This window comes from Anabas testudineus, chromosome 2 (assembly GCF_900324465.2).
Source record: "Anabas testudineus chromosome 2, fAnaTes1.2, whole genome shotgun sequence".
NCBI classification, from domain to species: domain Eukaryota; kingdom Metazoa; phylum Chordata; class Actinopteri; order Anabantiformes; family Anabantidae; genus Anabas; species Anabas testudineus.
Genome location: NC_046611.1, coordinates 11,295,921 through 11,312,126, shown reverse-complemented (window position 1 = coordinate 11,312,126; position 16,206 = coordinate 11,295,921). Strand labels below are relative to the sequence as shown.

Genomic DNA, 16,206 nt, shown 5'->3' with positions numbered 1-16,206 from the left:
TGATGAATTCCACCCTGACCTTCCTGTTCTTCTTGCTTTTGAGTGGTTTGCATCTTCATCTGTACTTTTGTTCATGACGTCTTCTGGGAACAGTAGATTGTGAAACCTTCACTCCTGCCCTCTGCAGGTTGTTGTTGATGTCACTAACAGCTGTTTTAGGGTCTTTCTTTACAGCTCTCATGATGTTTCTGTCGTCAGCTCCTGTTGTCTTCCTTAGTCTAAATGTTTAACGTCTGTTACTTAGTACACCAGTGGTTTCTTTCTTCTTCAGGTCTTTCCAAATGGTTGTACTGGCTATGGCTAATGTCTGTGCGATGACTCTGATTAATTTTCCATCTTCTCTCAGCTTCACAATTGATCGACTGATTATCCATCAGCTCTCTGGTTTTTATGCAAATGCAGTCTGAACAGGCAAAACCCCAATCTGAACCTGAGCATAGACATTAAGTTCTGTTTATTGTTTGAATAATCATTGTAATAGGACATACCTGTCAGTCATGTTCCAATACTTTTGCTCACATGAAAAATGGGCGGGTCCAAACTAAAGGTGCTGTCTTCCAAGTTGTGTATCGGATCCAGCTGTAAACACCTGGAAATAAAAGGTGAAATGTTGATCTCTTGTCTCATATTCATCTTTTTATGTGAATCCCATATGTTTTTAGTTCCAATACTTTTGGAGGGGGGTGTATAGCGTTTGCATCCCTGCTGAGTTAAACAACATATTTTTTATTTTTTATTTTAAACCCATACAAAACGTGTATTGTTGTGATGTCCCTAAAAGAGTGGCTGCTTTTGAAGTCTCATAGAGGACAGCAGCTGACATGGGCCCCCTTGAAGCTACCAGGCTCCATAATTGCAAGGTTTTGGAGTGGGTTTACTAAATTATGAGAGGCGCTGTTTCCCTGCAGCAGTGAGAGTACAGCAAATGCCTCACATTCCTCTAACAGTTTATTGAGAACAGGCCTAAACAGATATTTACATTGGAAATCAGTAGAATCATGTCTGTCGAAAAGAACCCAGCCACTTGATCTGTCTGAGGACACATGCTCAGAAGATGGATATGAGCTGCGTTACTTTCTTCAGCTGCCAAAGCCGTGATATGAACATTTCTTTTTTATTACATGGAAAAGGTCAGCCACAATTAGACATAGCAGTTTTGCTTTGATGTATTTTCACAGGATGAGAACACAGCAATTACCTCCTTAAACATAATGCGCCTAACAAAAAGCTGTTTCACATCAGGGGCAGCAGGCGCACACTGACAGAAGCAGTGTGTGCAGACAGAAACATACAACACCAGAAGAGATACACACATAAAAGCAGAAAGAAGAGTCACCCCATCTACATAAATGAGGATGTCCACAATTCACAATTCATATAAGCCGACACTATGCAGACGATAATGTTTTCCACTTTAAGCTCTGAAGAAGTAACTTGTTTCCTGTATAATGTTCCCTCTCCCACTTACTCTGCAGGGCAAGAAGGGTCGTCCTGGAGAGGATGGAAGCCCCGGCCCAAAAGGACAGAAGGTGCAATAATCAATTAAAGAACATGTTAACTTTTTAAAAAAAGGTGGGTCGCCTGTCTTGATCGAACTGAAATCCCACTTTTGTTCAGGGTGAAAGTGGACTCAGTGGACTTCCAGGTCGGGAAGGAGGAGAGGTGAGCTGAAGATTCAGTCTAAATGAGCACATACAGTACACTATAACAGCTTTTTTATTTAAATGTGACTGATATGGTTGTTGCTCATCTTCTCTTTACTTAACAAACATGTTTTGCACACACAGGGAAAACCAGGATACAAAGGAGAGAAGGTATTGTATGGTTTCTGCCATTTGTTAATATGCACCTATGGTTTGTCAGAGAATGGAAGATCTGCAACAGTGAGAGAAAGTGGAGAATTAGGTTTTCCAGACATGCACAGAAAGGACTTTGGAAATGTCATAGCATTTTGTTCTCCCCTTTTCATCTGTGTATAATGTCAGGGTGGTGGGAACGTACTGTATGTCTACTCCCAATGTTCTTTTTTATGTTAATCCCATGTCAGTACTCCACTTTGCTTGGATATTAAAATCCATTATTCAAAGATAAAATGTTCCTGGGAAGTCTGAGCTCTGTTTCATAAACTTTTTATGGGAATACTGTGGAATTTTATTACAAGTCTGAAACTATGTGACACAATTATAAGAACACTCAACTTTTATTTTTTATTCTCTTACAGGGAGAGAGGGGGGAGTGTGGCACACCTGGAATAAAGGGAGACAGAGTATGTTGCCTTTGAATATTTACAACTTTAAACGAGTCCTGCTGCAGCTTTATTGTCATTGTTTCAGTGATCATCATCATTATAAAGCGCTATAGTTACATTTTACGGACTATAGTTCATTCTCCATGTGCTTTTAATATATGTTTTACCCTGATAACATATATATGTTTCACTATATCTAACACACATCACTTTAAGATAATGAGGTTATCAACGTGGCCTAAAGGTTTTAAGCAATTCTTCTTCTCTTGCAGGGTCCTGAAGGTACTATTGGTCAAAGAGGAAATCGTGGAATTCAGGTAAAATCTATTATTCTTTTATCATCAGACACAATCGACTGCTAAACTCCATCCCTCTATATACTGTACGTTTGCAAAGCCTCCTGTTGCAACATGGCATATAAGCAGTTTGCTGTAGGGTGCTGTAGGGAGGACATTTCTGTGTAGGCCAACCTTGAAGTCAGCATCACACTGTTTACTCAACAAAATAGGATTTTTAAATTAGGTTTTGCAGGAAATGAGCTCTGTGAGCAATACAACTTTAAGATATTTCCACATTGTGTTCAGCATATTTTCACAAATTACAGCCGCTTTTGATATTTTTCAAGCCTAAATACAGTTACCAGAAGTAAGAAGTTGTTGTTGGGCTATAAACAAACACCACAGTCACATCTCTACCATCTTCAATATTAAGCTTTCACTGACTGTAACAAAGAAAAAAGAACATCAGGGCAAGGAAGAGAGAAGTGCTAAAGTAATAAGTAAATCAGTTGAAATTCTTTGTAATTTGTGGGTTGCCGCCCTGGGGCTAGGTGGTTCCTTTGTTTGAAAAATGAACCCTGTAACCCTGACTGAGACTAAAGCTGTACATTCCAGGAAAAACCTCAGAATCTCCATCAGATCCACGTGGAAAACATGTAATTTAGATTTGTGTTTTTGTGTTGTAAGTTTGTTAAGTATTGTAATCAAATGATTATAATGATGGAGAAAAAGTCTAATACCTGCTAAAATCCTAATTGGAACAAGCTTCATGACGGCCAGCTCATGAGTTATGTAATGTTAGCTTGATTAGCTGATAGTGTTGGACAAGACTCTCTGGACTGGCAGGCCTCTGGAGAAATCCAGGCCTGCACTTTTATGCAGAACATGGGTTTAGCAGTCAATTGTGCCATTTCTATTTTCAAGGTAAAGACCTCTCTCTTCTCTGCTGCTGTATAACCAACTGTGTAACACACTTATTCACAATTAAGGGTTTGCCCGGTCCACCTGGCGATATCGGACCTGAGGGGCCAATGGGTAAAAAAGTAAGTACTCCTCTCTTTGGTGACTCTGAAGTCGATAAGTTAGAACGAAACCTCTGAAATCAAAAGGTAAACTAAGGTAAACTTGTCCTGGCTGGTCACTGATCAAAAGTGAACCAGGACTCAAAAGCAGATGCATATAGGATGCTGTTTGTTTGGATGGATACATGATAGTTTCTGTCTGGTTTGATTTTAGCCTCTTTCATAACTGCACAAAAGAGGCGTTCATGTCACCTTATTCATCAGCACAAAGACATGAGTAACCCGGTACCTGTGAAGTGGCAGAGGTGAAAAATGAGATGTGTTGCTGCTTGTTGTAGAATATAAAGTGGGAAAGTACATATGACATAACAAAGTCGTCCTTCCTTTTCCTGATCATTTTTTGTCAGTATAACATTAAACTCACGAAGTTGACATTTAAAATGTGTTTAGATTAAATCAATTTATCATGGGTACAAATAACATCACAAATGTCAAGTAGGTCTAAGAACTGATCGTGTGACCATGCACTTAAACACTTATTTGTTATGATCCATCATCACAGGAATATTTAAAACCCTTCTGAAGTATGTGCCTCATCTGTTATTACCCTGTCAGCCCATTTGTCTGTTCATACTTTCCAAGCCCCCTTTCCCATGTTATTGTGGGTAATTTTGCTATAAGAACACACTCCCCACCAAGTGTTCGCTCCTAATTATTTTAGAAGAATGTTCATGTTGATCGTCTGGCTGTCAACCTATATCACCTGAAAGGGAGACTAATGTCTGGCTTTAAACATTGTTCTAACTTGCCTTAAAGGGCAAGAGAACGGGGGAAAAAAAGCACCGGTATGCACCTACCAACATTTCCACACTCTCTTCATGCCTGTCGTGTGCCCTCCTGCTGCACACGACGGCTGTGATTTACAGCTTCTGACTGAATAATTGCTTTCTCGACCACTAAAGTCTGAAGGAATGAAGGAATCCCGTAGTACATCTTAACCCCCTGTAAAGTAGCTGAACATCTGAGGAAGGAGAAATTGTTGGTGTGTGTTTATGAGCGTGTTTGTGTGAGGAGTGGAATGAACTAGATCAGAGAAACTGTTGTTCCTTTACATCAAACTGATATATCATTATCATATATCATATATCATGTGCAACTGTTTGTGTAAATAGGGAGAAAGGGGACTTTCCGGGCCACCTGGAATTCAAGGGGAAACAGGGATCGGCCTTCCAGGACCCAAGGTGAAATCTGCCACGCTATTGTTTTGGAAAATTATGCAATGAAAACACAATAATCTACCTGCGTCTCTCTGTGCTGTACCTGTGTGCACTCCTCTGACTCGCTCCTACTCCACAGGGTGATGTTGGTTTCCAGGGGCAACCAGGGCCCGCCGGTCCTCCAGGAGTCGGCGAGCCTGGATTACCAGTGAGTAAGACACAAGACCGAGGTGTTTTCCGTATGTATGTTGGTATTAGGAGGTTTCACCTGAGAGGATGAGGATGTACTAGCCCTCTAACACTCACCCTAACTCTCATATACAATAGTGGATCTACAGTCAGGAAAAGAGGGTTTTCTAACAGAACCTGTTTCTCTGTAGTTAAACAGCCAGAACATTTACATTTTAGGTTTATATTTTATAAATAAAAATTAATCATGTAAGGATTTTTTTTTATCATAGGATGAAATGTATAGGTGGGTATAAGTATATCATAATGTGTTTACATATAATATATTATAATATATTGTTCAGTGTAAGTAATAAAGTAAATAACCAAACTTTATTTATTCTGAAATAATAAGATGACTTCCATCATCTTTAACAACTGGTAAACGTCCATCTATTTCTTCAACAACTGGTAAACGTCCATCTATTTCCATGGATTATCTGCCTTATTAGTACTGCTACAAAATTCTGGCATGAAAAATTTTTAAAACATCTTAAATTGACATAATAAATCAGTATTTATATTGTTATAGTATTTATGGTGATAATGATTCATTTAAGTCAGTTTTGTTTTTTGCACGTATTCATAAGTGAAATACCTTTTACCTTCTTAGTCTGGCATAGTGGCAACAGGGTCAGTCAGGTTTTGGGGGCTTGTGTCACCTGCTCTGGCCACACTCCTGTGTCCAGGGAGACAGATCTTATTTATAATATTATTGTAAGTGTTCAGCATTCAGAGAGACCATGTGGTGGATGGTTTGATCAGATTTGACTGACAACACACACATGGACACAACCAAACGTTCCTGTGTCCTAACATTTTAATTCAAATGTTCCTGAATGAGTCTGTATTGGTGCAGTGAGATGTTTCTGTTTTCCCACCAACTTCAAACCAGTATGTTCAGCACATACAAACCAAAAATACAAATACTGAAACCTTTTCAACTGCTCCTAGTAAAAAAACAGAGAAAAGATTTAGTGGGTTTTAATAAAGAAATCCAAAGTGTGCTGGGCCTGTTGGGTCTGGATTTAGTTGCATATGTCAGACTAGAGAAGAACCGCTGTTCACAGTAGGAGTTTAGTGGACGATACATTATTTGGAAAGGTCATTTTTTACATACCTCAGCTGGACATTTACATCGTATTGTTTTACTCAGGGGCCCCAAGGGCCACAGGGAGTCCAAGGAGAGAGAGGACAGATTGGAGAAGGTCTTCCTGGACCAAAGGTGAGTTAGTGTTCATGTCTTTTATGTCTCTTTATGCCTCATGGGGCTCACAGCACTCAAACCAGTTTAAAGCTCTGAACTCTCTTGACCCCGTTTTCGTGAATTCATTTTCACCTTCCCACTGACCTGCACAAAGGGAGTCGTGACAGAAAACTGACAACGTGTACGGTTACAAGAGATGATAACACAGCGCAGAAGTTCCTTAAATTCACACACAGCGAGCAGTATGGCTCTCATTAGCTCATGAGCCGATCCGGCCTATTGATCATCATCACTACAGGATATGAGAACATGTCTGTGTGAGTAACTCAGAGAGGGAGGAAAGAATGAGTCTGCTCCTGTGTCTTCTCAGCATGTGCACACACACATCCACACACACACTTGCATATTGCTTCTCCCACATGTGATACACACCTACACAGGTGCACATGAGCACAGGGTCCAGAGATGAGACTGGAAACCGAGGTGTTGGAAATGTTTCTGTTGTACAATGCACTGTCCATGTTTTTAGATATTATAAAAAGAGGCATACATAAAAAAAACAACATGGCTGCTGAATCTGACATTGACGTTTGCTTTAATAACTTGAGAATCATCAATGGATGAATTGAGCGTCAGTGTTCAGATTCTGTGACTGGATCAGGAATTTCACCTTCACCAATACAGTAAAACACTGCCAGAAGCTTTATGACATATTTTCAAATGTCACATTTTTGTGTCGAGTACAGGGAAACAAAAGTACTTTCCGGTAGAAACAGGCCTTTTGCATAAAGCATTTGATGCATTACCTGACTTTAGTAACCAGGTTGTAAAATAAAAAGGTTTCTTATTTCCATATTCTTATACTGTTCTAAAAACTCTGGTGATCAAATGGTGAATTTTGTGAGAAAGTATTGCTGGAATTAATTATGTAGTGTTTGAGTTGTTCTCCAGCACTGACCTGGACATTAAACAGGTCTCTTAAATGTTTTTTAATTAACAAACTGAAATATCTATTAGCGTCAATTTAACACTTAGATATTTTGAAACAAAAAGCCAATCAGCTTGGTAACACAGTCAACACTTTACTTTTACATCTTTCTAATTGCAAATGTTATTTTTAACAGCGGTTGCTATGAGAAGTGCGAGAGCTTGTCTTCCAGTGGGTGTACAATCAAACCAAAGGCCTTTTGTTGTTTTGATAAATGTAGACGGTTTAATTAAGCGTGATTAAGATGGTGGAATATTTTTAGTAATCAGTCTTTGGCTTTGTTATATTAACAGAGCAGCTTTACATCAGAACGACAAGGATCTCTAATTCAGGTGGAACTCTCGCTTTTCCCAGACGTTCATCCAATTTATCATTTGTCGACTTTCCTGTGAGATGGTAACAGCTACTTTCCACCCCGGGCAGGAGGAGGAGTATCTCTCTCTGTTAGAGATTGGCCTCGGGGGTGCTCCTTTTTTTTCCTTGACAGGAGATTTGACCACGGACTCACAGATGCCGTTCCTGTTCTGAAGCAGCGTGCTTCATGCGTCGAGTCTCGACAAGCCCCAGATTCACAGGAGCTTACCCTCTCTTCCACATCATTAAAACCTCGGCTTCTGTGCCAAAATGAGGGATCATAGACTCATGACAATAAATCTATACTTTTTAAAGCTGGTATGCAAATGCAGCATTACTATGCTAATCAGTGTACTCCTGTGTCAGACACTGTATTTCTGCTGTCCTTGGATGACCTTGGACCATGGAGAAATTTGCACAGAGGAAATTAGACTTCTCTGCAGAGTCATACACAGTCAGACATTATGCTGAACTATTTTCATTGTACCCACTGTCAACTTGGATTACCGGACTAATCCCTCACTGTAGTGCTATTCCTGCTTTTTCTGTTTTCTATACTCAAGATCCCCTCCAGACACATTTGAACACAAATATTGTGCTTTGAGTCATATTTTGCTCCAATATGTTTTTTTTTACCTTTTCCTGATCAGTATGCAAAAATGGATATGCCTCAGGCTTTGGGTCCCACTCACCACCGCTGTACTAGTGTTGAACACTACGTAGCAAACAGCACAAACCAACATTTGGACTTTTCTACTTTCAATTAGATTTTTTTTTTTACAGTGATCAACACAAGAAGACTGTTTCAAATCAAAGTGATTAACTAATTAAAAACATAAATCAGAAAATAAGTGATTGCAGAAGTGTTCACTCCTTTTAAATCAGTCTTACGTCAGTGTACCGTACCTTTCACCATTCCAGCACTGTGTGGATTGGTCTCGATTTGTTCTGCACATCTGGACGCCACAGTTTTTGCCCATTGTTTTTTGCATTCTCAATCTGATGATGTCATATAATTTGTTACTGAGTTGGCAGGAAAACTCTCAGCTTACTCACCAGACATAGAAATGTCATGTGTTTTGAAGCAGTAAGCTGAGCTCATCCTGCTGAGGGAGCTGAACTGGGTGTTTATCTCAGGTGCTCACTCACAAACTCTGGGGGAAGAAACAACTTTCTAGTCTGAGTACTTGTGAATATCTGAATAATACTGGTCTGAATACAGTGCAGAAGGTGGAGATTTTCTAAATCCACGGTATGTGAACTGATGAGTAACAATACATTTAAAGTGGACTAAACTAAATGGAATCCGCCCAGGTTCTTGAAGGCCTGTGCTGATCAGGTCTGTGGGATCCTACAGGTCCTCTTCAACCTCAGCCTGACACACAAGCGTGAATCGAAGCTTTGGAAGACATCATCTCCAACTGTTCTAAATGATTACAGACCAGTCGCCCTCACCTCACATCGTTAAAGTTCTGGAGAGACTGGTACTGACCCATTTGAGGCTTCAAGTTGAAACATCTTTAGAGTAGATGATGCCATCCTCGACCTGCTCCAGAGAACTCCCTCACACCTGAACAGAGCAGGCAGCTGTGAGGATCATGTTTTTGACTTCTCCAGTGCTTTCAATACAATCCAGCCTGATCTGCTGAGAGAGAAGCTCCTGAAGATACAGGTTGACTCCTCCACAGCCTCCTGGATCACTGACTACCTGCACAGACCACAGTTTGTACAGCTGCGATGATGTAAGTCTGAGCAGGTCATCAGCATGACAGGAGCACCACAGGAAACTGTCCTCTCACCTTTTCTCTTCACCCTGCACACCTCCAACTTTCAGTACAACACTGAATCCTGTCATCTGGAGTACAGAAGCCTGGAGGACTGTTTTATAATGTGGTGTGGAAACAATCACCTGACCTTGAATGTGATGAAGACCAAGGAGATGGTTGTGGACAACACAGAGGCTGTTTACAGAACAGGGACAGAGCAGACTCTACTTCTTTAGGTTCTTTAATGTGTACAACTAGATGCTGCAAATCTTTCACCAGTCTGTTGTAGCCAGTGCAGTTTTCTTTCCTGCTTTCTGCTGGGTCGGCAGCATCAGATCCAGGGACAACAACAAACTAAACAAGCTGATCAGTAAGGCCGGCTCTGTGCTGGGGACTTCACTGAAACCCTTGGAGCAGGTTGTTGAGAGGAGGATGTTGAACAAACTGTTGAACATCACGGAGAGCAGCTCACATCCTCTCCACAGCCTGCTGGTCAAACAGCGGAGCAGCTTTAGTCAGAGACTTCTCCAACTCGGCTGTGATAAGGAAAGGTACAGGAAGTCATTCCTGCCAGCAGCCTGTGCACTGACTGAGTGGAGAGCTCTGCTCCAACCTATCCAAACCAGCTAGTGACATATTCAATAATTCATTATATTATATTATATGCATTTCAACAATCATCTCAGCATACAACTGCACAGAATGCTTAATAGTTGCCGGTTTTGTTCTGTAGATTTAACTGTGTGTAATTTGTTTTCTGTCTAGTTCTGGTAGATTTTTTTCCTGGTTTATTCCTATTATTGTCTGTGTGTGTATGTATGTTTCTCTGTGTAATGGCTGCTACAACACCAGAGTTTGCCTTCTGCGATTAATAAGTTATTGATCTATCTATCTAAAAGGTTGAATTTCAAAAGCCAGCTAAAAACAGCTGCTTTTAGCAAAGCTAACACAATCAAAACCCTCCTAAGAAATGTTTTGCATGATGGGAGCTTTTCTTTTGAGATGTTATTTAGTTATTTCTGACTCACTGATGGGATAGTTTGTATAAAATCTGACCTCAGAAACAATTTCCTGGCAAAACATAGGAAAATGAAAAACAGACAGCATAGGAGTACGTGCTCTATAACGGAAGAAATGCATGTTCCCAGCTCCACTCCTGCATCTTAAAACTGCACAGTTCATCATTTCTCTATGCAAGCCATCGCAGCTCCACTAATAGGTCAGTTATTGGGATATTGAGCTGGTTTCCCCCATTTGTGATGTCCCAAACACAACACTCACACATCTCTTACCGAGAGGCATTCTTCATTATTTTTTTCACATATTAACTGCAGGTTTCAAGAGGCAAAATGTAATAACTTCTCTGTCCGTCTTCTCAGGGAGAGCGAGGCATGGAGGGGCCGCGGGGGCCCAGAGGACAGCAGGGCGTTGGAATCAAAGGAGACAAGGTATTGTAGAGTGCAGAGAGGCTGTGAATAAGACACCTGCCTGAAAAGGCTTCACACAGACATGAAGCCAGATTCCTATTGCAAAGAAGGCCAAGAGTTACCAGAGTCACCATTGAATGCTTTCAGCATGGTGTTATACAGGAGGTCAGAGTCTGCAGGTGATGAATCAAGGTAAAAGCTTGGATAGTGTAGGGGGAGAGAGGCTTCGTGGATTGGACTGATGAATGTGGGAAAGGTAGCTCCGCACTGGTACACTCAGATGAGGGCATAAAGATATTCTAGTTGTCTTTCAGGATGTTTTTGCAGATCCTCGTAGCTATCTGTCAATTTTTGTACCTCTGAGATTTCAAAAAGCACAAGACTAGGAAGGTTTGAGTTGATTTCAATCGTGTTTTATAGTTATATAAACTCATCTTATTCACTGGAATATGACCTTAACATTTAGGAATGAGTGAAATTGTTTTGCCCAAAAAGCATATGTCCTTTAAAATATAAAGATTTTGACATGGGAGTTCTTACTGATGGTTCGTTTACTGTGATATTGTGCTGAAGTTCACAGATCATTGGCAAAGAGGTGTCCACTACACATTGAATTATGTGTATGAAATGATAACGTACTCATGCAATAAACAGTACATATTCATTAGATACTGAGGTGAACAGAAATGCACAGGTTCTTGGCACATGTGTCACTCGCTGTCGACTAATGCATGTTGTAATGCTTATTTGAACCTTTAGGGAGATTTCGGACATCCAGGTCTTCCAGGGCCCCTCGGCCTCCCAGGACTAGGAATACAGGGCGAGAAGGCAAGTACTTAATTTATAAAATCCCTCAAATATACAGTGCATAACAGTCTTTCTTATATCTATCCAAAAGGTATTGGGGTGGGGAGCTCTATGTTAATTAATATTCAATTTTTAACTGTCTAAATTCTGTATCAGTGTGCAATACATTCATCCATTAATAACCAATAAAGGCAAAGCTAATTTACTACTATAAGGTGAAATGCGCAATTTACTATGAACTGTTGAATTGACTATACAGAAATATCTATTCTATGCATCTGTTGCTGTCATAAGGAACTTTGCCGACAGCCTCAGCTGGTCTTAGTTGCTGTTTTAATATTCAGCTATTATATTTATTTAGCTAAAGTTAGCAGGCTAACACGGTAAACTATAATGGTGATCATGCTGAACATTATACGGGCTAAACAGCATGTGTGCATTGTCTTTGTGAACATGTTAGCATGGCTTTAGGCTGCTGGTGCTCTACTAATAAATCAGTGACCATTGCTACCATTGTACAGGCATCAGCTATTTAAAATGAATGAAAATAAATATAAATTAGAACAGATACACACAGTATAAGGTCAGTCGGACTAGTTGGCCGTCATAAGTAAACCACATGATGCATTAAGTTGTCTAACAATTATTGTTATGGAGCAACAGCAGGAGACTGTACACACCACAAAGTCAAAGATCACTTCCCTAATATCAAATTTCATGTTAATTATTGTCACCAGTAATTCTTTTTCCCTTAACTTCACTGATACAGTCAATTCAGAGTCAGCACAGCGACATGTGCAGAAGAACACATTCACTAAATAAATCAAATATATATAAATATAATTCTTTTACAGCCCTGAGCCATCCTTTGTTTTGTGTGTGTTGATTTTGAATAGATGGTGTCTCTTTTTGTTACCGTCTCCATTTATCCACACAGGGTGTGGAAGGACCAAGGGGGCCACCAGGGAGCAGAGGCCCACCAGGAGAAGGCCTGCCTGGACCTAAGGTTTGCACACTGTAAACCTTATATTTGCTGGCATGAATAATACTTACATAGGCTTGAAACACATAGGGAGCCAATGGGATACCGTGTATTTTATGTAACCGCAAAACAGTTGAATAAACTCTTAGTTAAATCCCTTAACTCAAAACTCTGCCGACATTTGTTATTGTGGATCTTGAAGTTGTGCTTACTGTTAATTTGTTACAGTGCATGTTAAAATAAAACTGGTATAAAACGATGAAGAACAAACTGTCAACATTAATTTGATGTTGTCACATTGTCTCATACAGGGAGACCAAGGCCTGCCAGGTGAGACTGGTGCCCCAGGAGAGAGGGGAGCTGGAGACCCTGGAGCTAAAGTAAAAAAAATCACACAGTAATTTGCCTTTTTACAGTGTTTCAAGTTTCCAAACCTATAAGCTGAGACCGATCCATGAATCTGTCCTCAGGGTGAGCCAGGTTCAACGGGTATATCTGGTTTGCCAGGGTTGCCAGGAGAGGATGGAGCCCCTGGGCAGAAGGTAGTCTAACTCACCCACTACTGGATCTACGTACATGTGTTTGTACCAATATCAAGACCAACTCTACTAATAAAACATCTGTGGTTGTTTCTCTAGGGTGAACCCGGAGCTGTAGGTCTACGAGGTCTAGAGGGGGCACCTGGAATTGGCACCCAGGGCGAAAAAGTAAAAATTAAAAAAATTAAAATATATATATATATAGACATATCAGGGCTTTGCTGACCTGTATTGTGTGTAATAAGTGATGCCACCACAGTCAGGTCAGTAACTGTATTCCCAATGTGACCTTTAAGGGCGACCAGGGCCAAAGAGGAATAAGAGGGTTGACCGGTCCACCTGGCATTGCTGGACCCTCAGGTCCAAAGGTGAGAAGGTCTTAACACATCATTAGAAACTATATAATTTAATATATTTTGTGCTGAGTTTTTGTGTTTTATGTTCTGACCTTCTTATAAATGATGAGGAATGCCAAGAAAAGATGCAGAATGATTTTACCTACTTGCATTAATCATCATCAGGGAGAACCAGGGACACAAGGCAGAGCGGGTCCTCCGGGTCCAACAGGCCGTTTCGTGGAGGGACCCAAGGTAAGTGTTTTACCACAGTGTTTAAAAAACTGTAGTGTTGCCTGCATATTTTCATAAAACAAGTGATATTGATTTTTATTGTTCTCAGTGCTGTTAAAAATAGTTTTTCTTGAGCAACCATTTTTGATGTGACCTGAATACCTGTGTAATCTGGTGTTACTCTGTTACAAACAAAGACATTTGAATTGTGTTGTAGGGTGATCCTGGCCCAAGTGGTCCTCCTGGTCCCATTGGGGAGACTGGCTATGGACTTCCTGGTCCAAAGGTGATATTTGAGAAACATATTTGAAATCAGATTTACAGTAAACAAGTGTAAGCATGTTGTCTCGTGTTTAGAGCATCAAATTATCAAATGAATGTAATGAGTGGCAGAACTGGCAGCCGAGAAGATGTTAGCAACGGGATGGGAAACTTAAAGCTACACCATTATGGCGTCTTTGCTCCAACATTTGTTTAAAATTAAATTCAGTGAACAAATTTAATTAATAAAATGTCACAGCATGTTTTGTAGTACTAACAGTCTTACTGTTTGGATGTATTGTGCAATTCTTAAAGTCCAGACACATGCAACAGACCAGATGTGTCCTTCATTATCCAAATTTCATGTCATGAAAATCACTTACCTTCCTTTGCTTAAATTAATCATTGTGTTATATGCATCTGTCTGCTATAGGGTGACAGAGGAGATCCAGGTCCTGCAGGTCCATTTGGTCCCAAAGGAGATGGCTATCCTGGTCCCATGGTGAGGAACACTCGCTGACATGCTCATCTGTTCACTCATTAATCTGTGCATTCATACCATCCATCTACACATTATATCTTGTTCTCCATTCGTCTTTTGTCTTTCATATTTCATCCACTCACCCATCCATCTGTCAGTGAGACATTTATTTACGTTAGCTGACCCTTATAGATCTCCTGATTATGTTTTCCTACACTGTGGAGGAAGTGTTGGCAAATACAGAAGACAGCATTTACATATAGGTTAGTGGTGTTTAAGAGATTTAAAAGAATAGTTTCACCTTTTTGACAAGAGTGAGGTGATCGATGCTGCTCTCAAGTCTGTCCACTAAAGTTATCAATTCAGAGTTAAATGTGCCAACCACTGGGTAATCCTTCCTATGAAAGCTGGGTATTCATGATAAATGTTCTGACCTATCACTGAGTCCTGCAGTGGGTATCAGGCCATGCCGTCATAAATCTGCCGGGCCCCTTGACAGGCAACACCATTCTGTAGTCCTAACCTAACATATTTTAAAGCTGCTTTAACTTTGAGCCTCATCCATCCTCGCGGGGTTAACCTATTCTATCATCTCAGGCACTACTTAACTAGTCCTGCTGCTAGTTACCAGCTAATTTCCAAAAATCATCACGCTTTGACCTCATACACCTAAAACCTTCTTGAGTCCTATCTTCACCCAAGCTAAGAGCAGATACTTGGTGTAGTGTTGGACTACAGATATTTGCTTCTAAACGTTTTTGAGCAAAGGTCTCCCTTCTACAAGCAGCGTCAGAAGTGAGACTCTGACTGTGAAACTGTGGACGTCAGTTAGATAATTCAGGTATATGGGATGTGTCAGAAAGACCAAACCCTACCAGAGCTCAGGGTTGAAAACGAAGAAAAGACGAGGAGGAAAACCACGAAAAAGAAAGAGGTAATGTACTGAATTAAATATGTATTTACATTTCTGTCTGTTTATAGTGATTATATTATATTATATTATATTATATTACACTAGATTTTTTTCTACTGTCTAAATGTTGAAATAACATTGGAAAAGTTTATCCAAATATCCATTTTTTATTCAAATGACAACTAAAGCTTTTCACGTTGTCTGAGCCCACCACAAAGCTAGAGAAAACCCTGCTTGGCTGTGATTCACAATAAACAGCTTTTTTATTTAGATATTTGAACTCCGTGTTTGACATATTCTCCTCTCCTCTCTTCAGATGTACTTTTTTAAATATTTAAATCCACCCTCCACCACCCCTGAGGCACCTGTGAGCACTTCAGCCTGCACTTCTTCACAGACAAGTGATGCTGCTTCAAGTTCTTCTGCACCTTCACCTTATTATTAGTTTTATCCCACTTCTACCACTGTTTGTATTACTGTTTGTGAGTTGATTTAAAATTCTAAAATAAAGGAAATCTGTGAAACATAAAGCTATATCCAGTTTCTGTGTGAGGGTATGAAAACAGTGAGTGGTGGGGGAACTGGTTATGTGTCTATTTCGTGGCCGGAATCATAAATATTCAGGAGGCTACCTGGAAAGGTGCTGGACAATGCTGTCAACGACTTCAGTCCATATAAGACTGTACCCTGTCCTGTGTCTTTTAGGGCCCTCCTGGTCTGACTGGACTTCCAGGAGAACCTGGTCCAGAAGGAGTGGGCATTACTGGACCAAAGGTGAGAGCATAAATCTGTAACAAAAATGTATTCAGTGTGTTGGTGGCAGAAGATAAATTAAGTAAAACCTGTAATAAAGTTTCAGTCCTGCACGTTTTGACACATCAGACTTGTTTTGATTTTGTATTTTAGTTTTTAAATGTTT

General features: G+C 40.2%; 1 protein-coding gene across 1 annotated transcript in view; it reads left to right on the top strand.

Annotated features, from left to right (window-relative positions):
* The window catches only part of LOC113164898 (collagen alpha-1(XXVIII) chain-like), a 28,606-nt gene that overhangs the window by 4,877 nt on the left and 7,523 nt on the right, over positions 1–16,206 (top strand). Inside the window, exons 6-25 of the mRNA XM_026364436.1 lie at positions 1,476–1,529; positions 1,618–1,662; positions 1,788–1,814; positions 2,222–2,266; positions 2,521–2,565; positions 3,516–3,569; positions 4,721–4,789; positions 4,905–4,973; positions 6,150–6,218; positions 10,688–10,756; positions 11,495–11,563; positions 12,480–12,548; positions 12,836–12,904; positions 12,995–13,066; positions 13,163–13,231; positions 13,360–13,431; positions 13,585–13,653; positions 13,850–13,918; positions 14,327–14,395; positions 15,993–16,061. Of these exons, the coding sequence (XP_026220221.1) occupies positions 1,476–1,529; positions 1,618–1,662; positions 1,788–1,814; positions 2,222–2,266; positions 2,521–2,565; positions 3,516–3,569; positions 4,721–4,789; positions 4,905–4,973; positions 6,150–6,218; positions 10,688–10,756; positions 11,495–11,563; positions 12,480–12,548; positions 12,836–12,904; positions 12,995–13,066; positions 13,163–13,231; positions 13,360–13,431; positions 13,585–13,653; positions 13,850–13,918; positions 14,327–14,395; positions 15,993–16,061 (1,242 nt within the window). The remainder of the gene's footprint in view (positions 1–1,475; positions 1,530–1,617; positions 1,663–1,787; positions 1,815–2,221; positions 2,267–2,520; positions 2,566–3,515; positions 3,570–4,720; positions 4,790–4,904; positions 4,974–6,149; positions 6,219–10,687; positions 10,757–11,494; positions 11,564–12,479; positions 12,549–12,835; positions 12,905–12,994; positions 13,067–13,162; positions 13,232–13,359; positions 13,432–13,584; positions 13,654–13,849; positions 13,919–14,326; positions 14,396–15,992; positions 16,062–16,206) is intronic.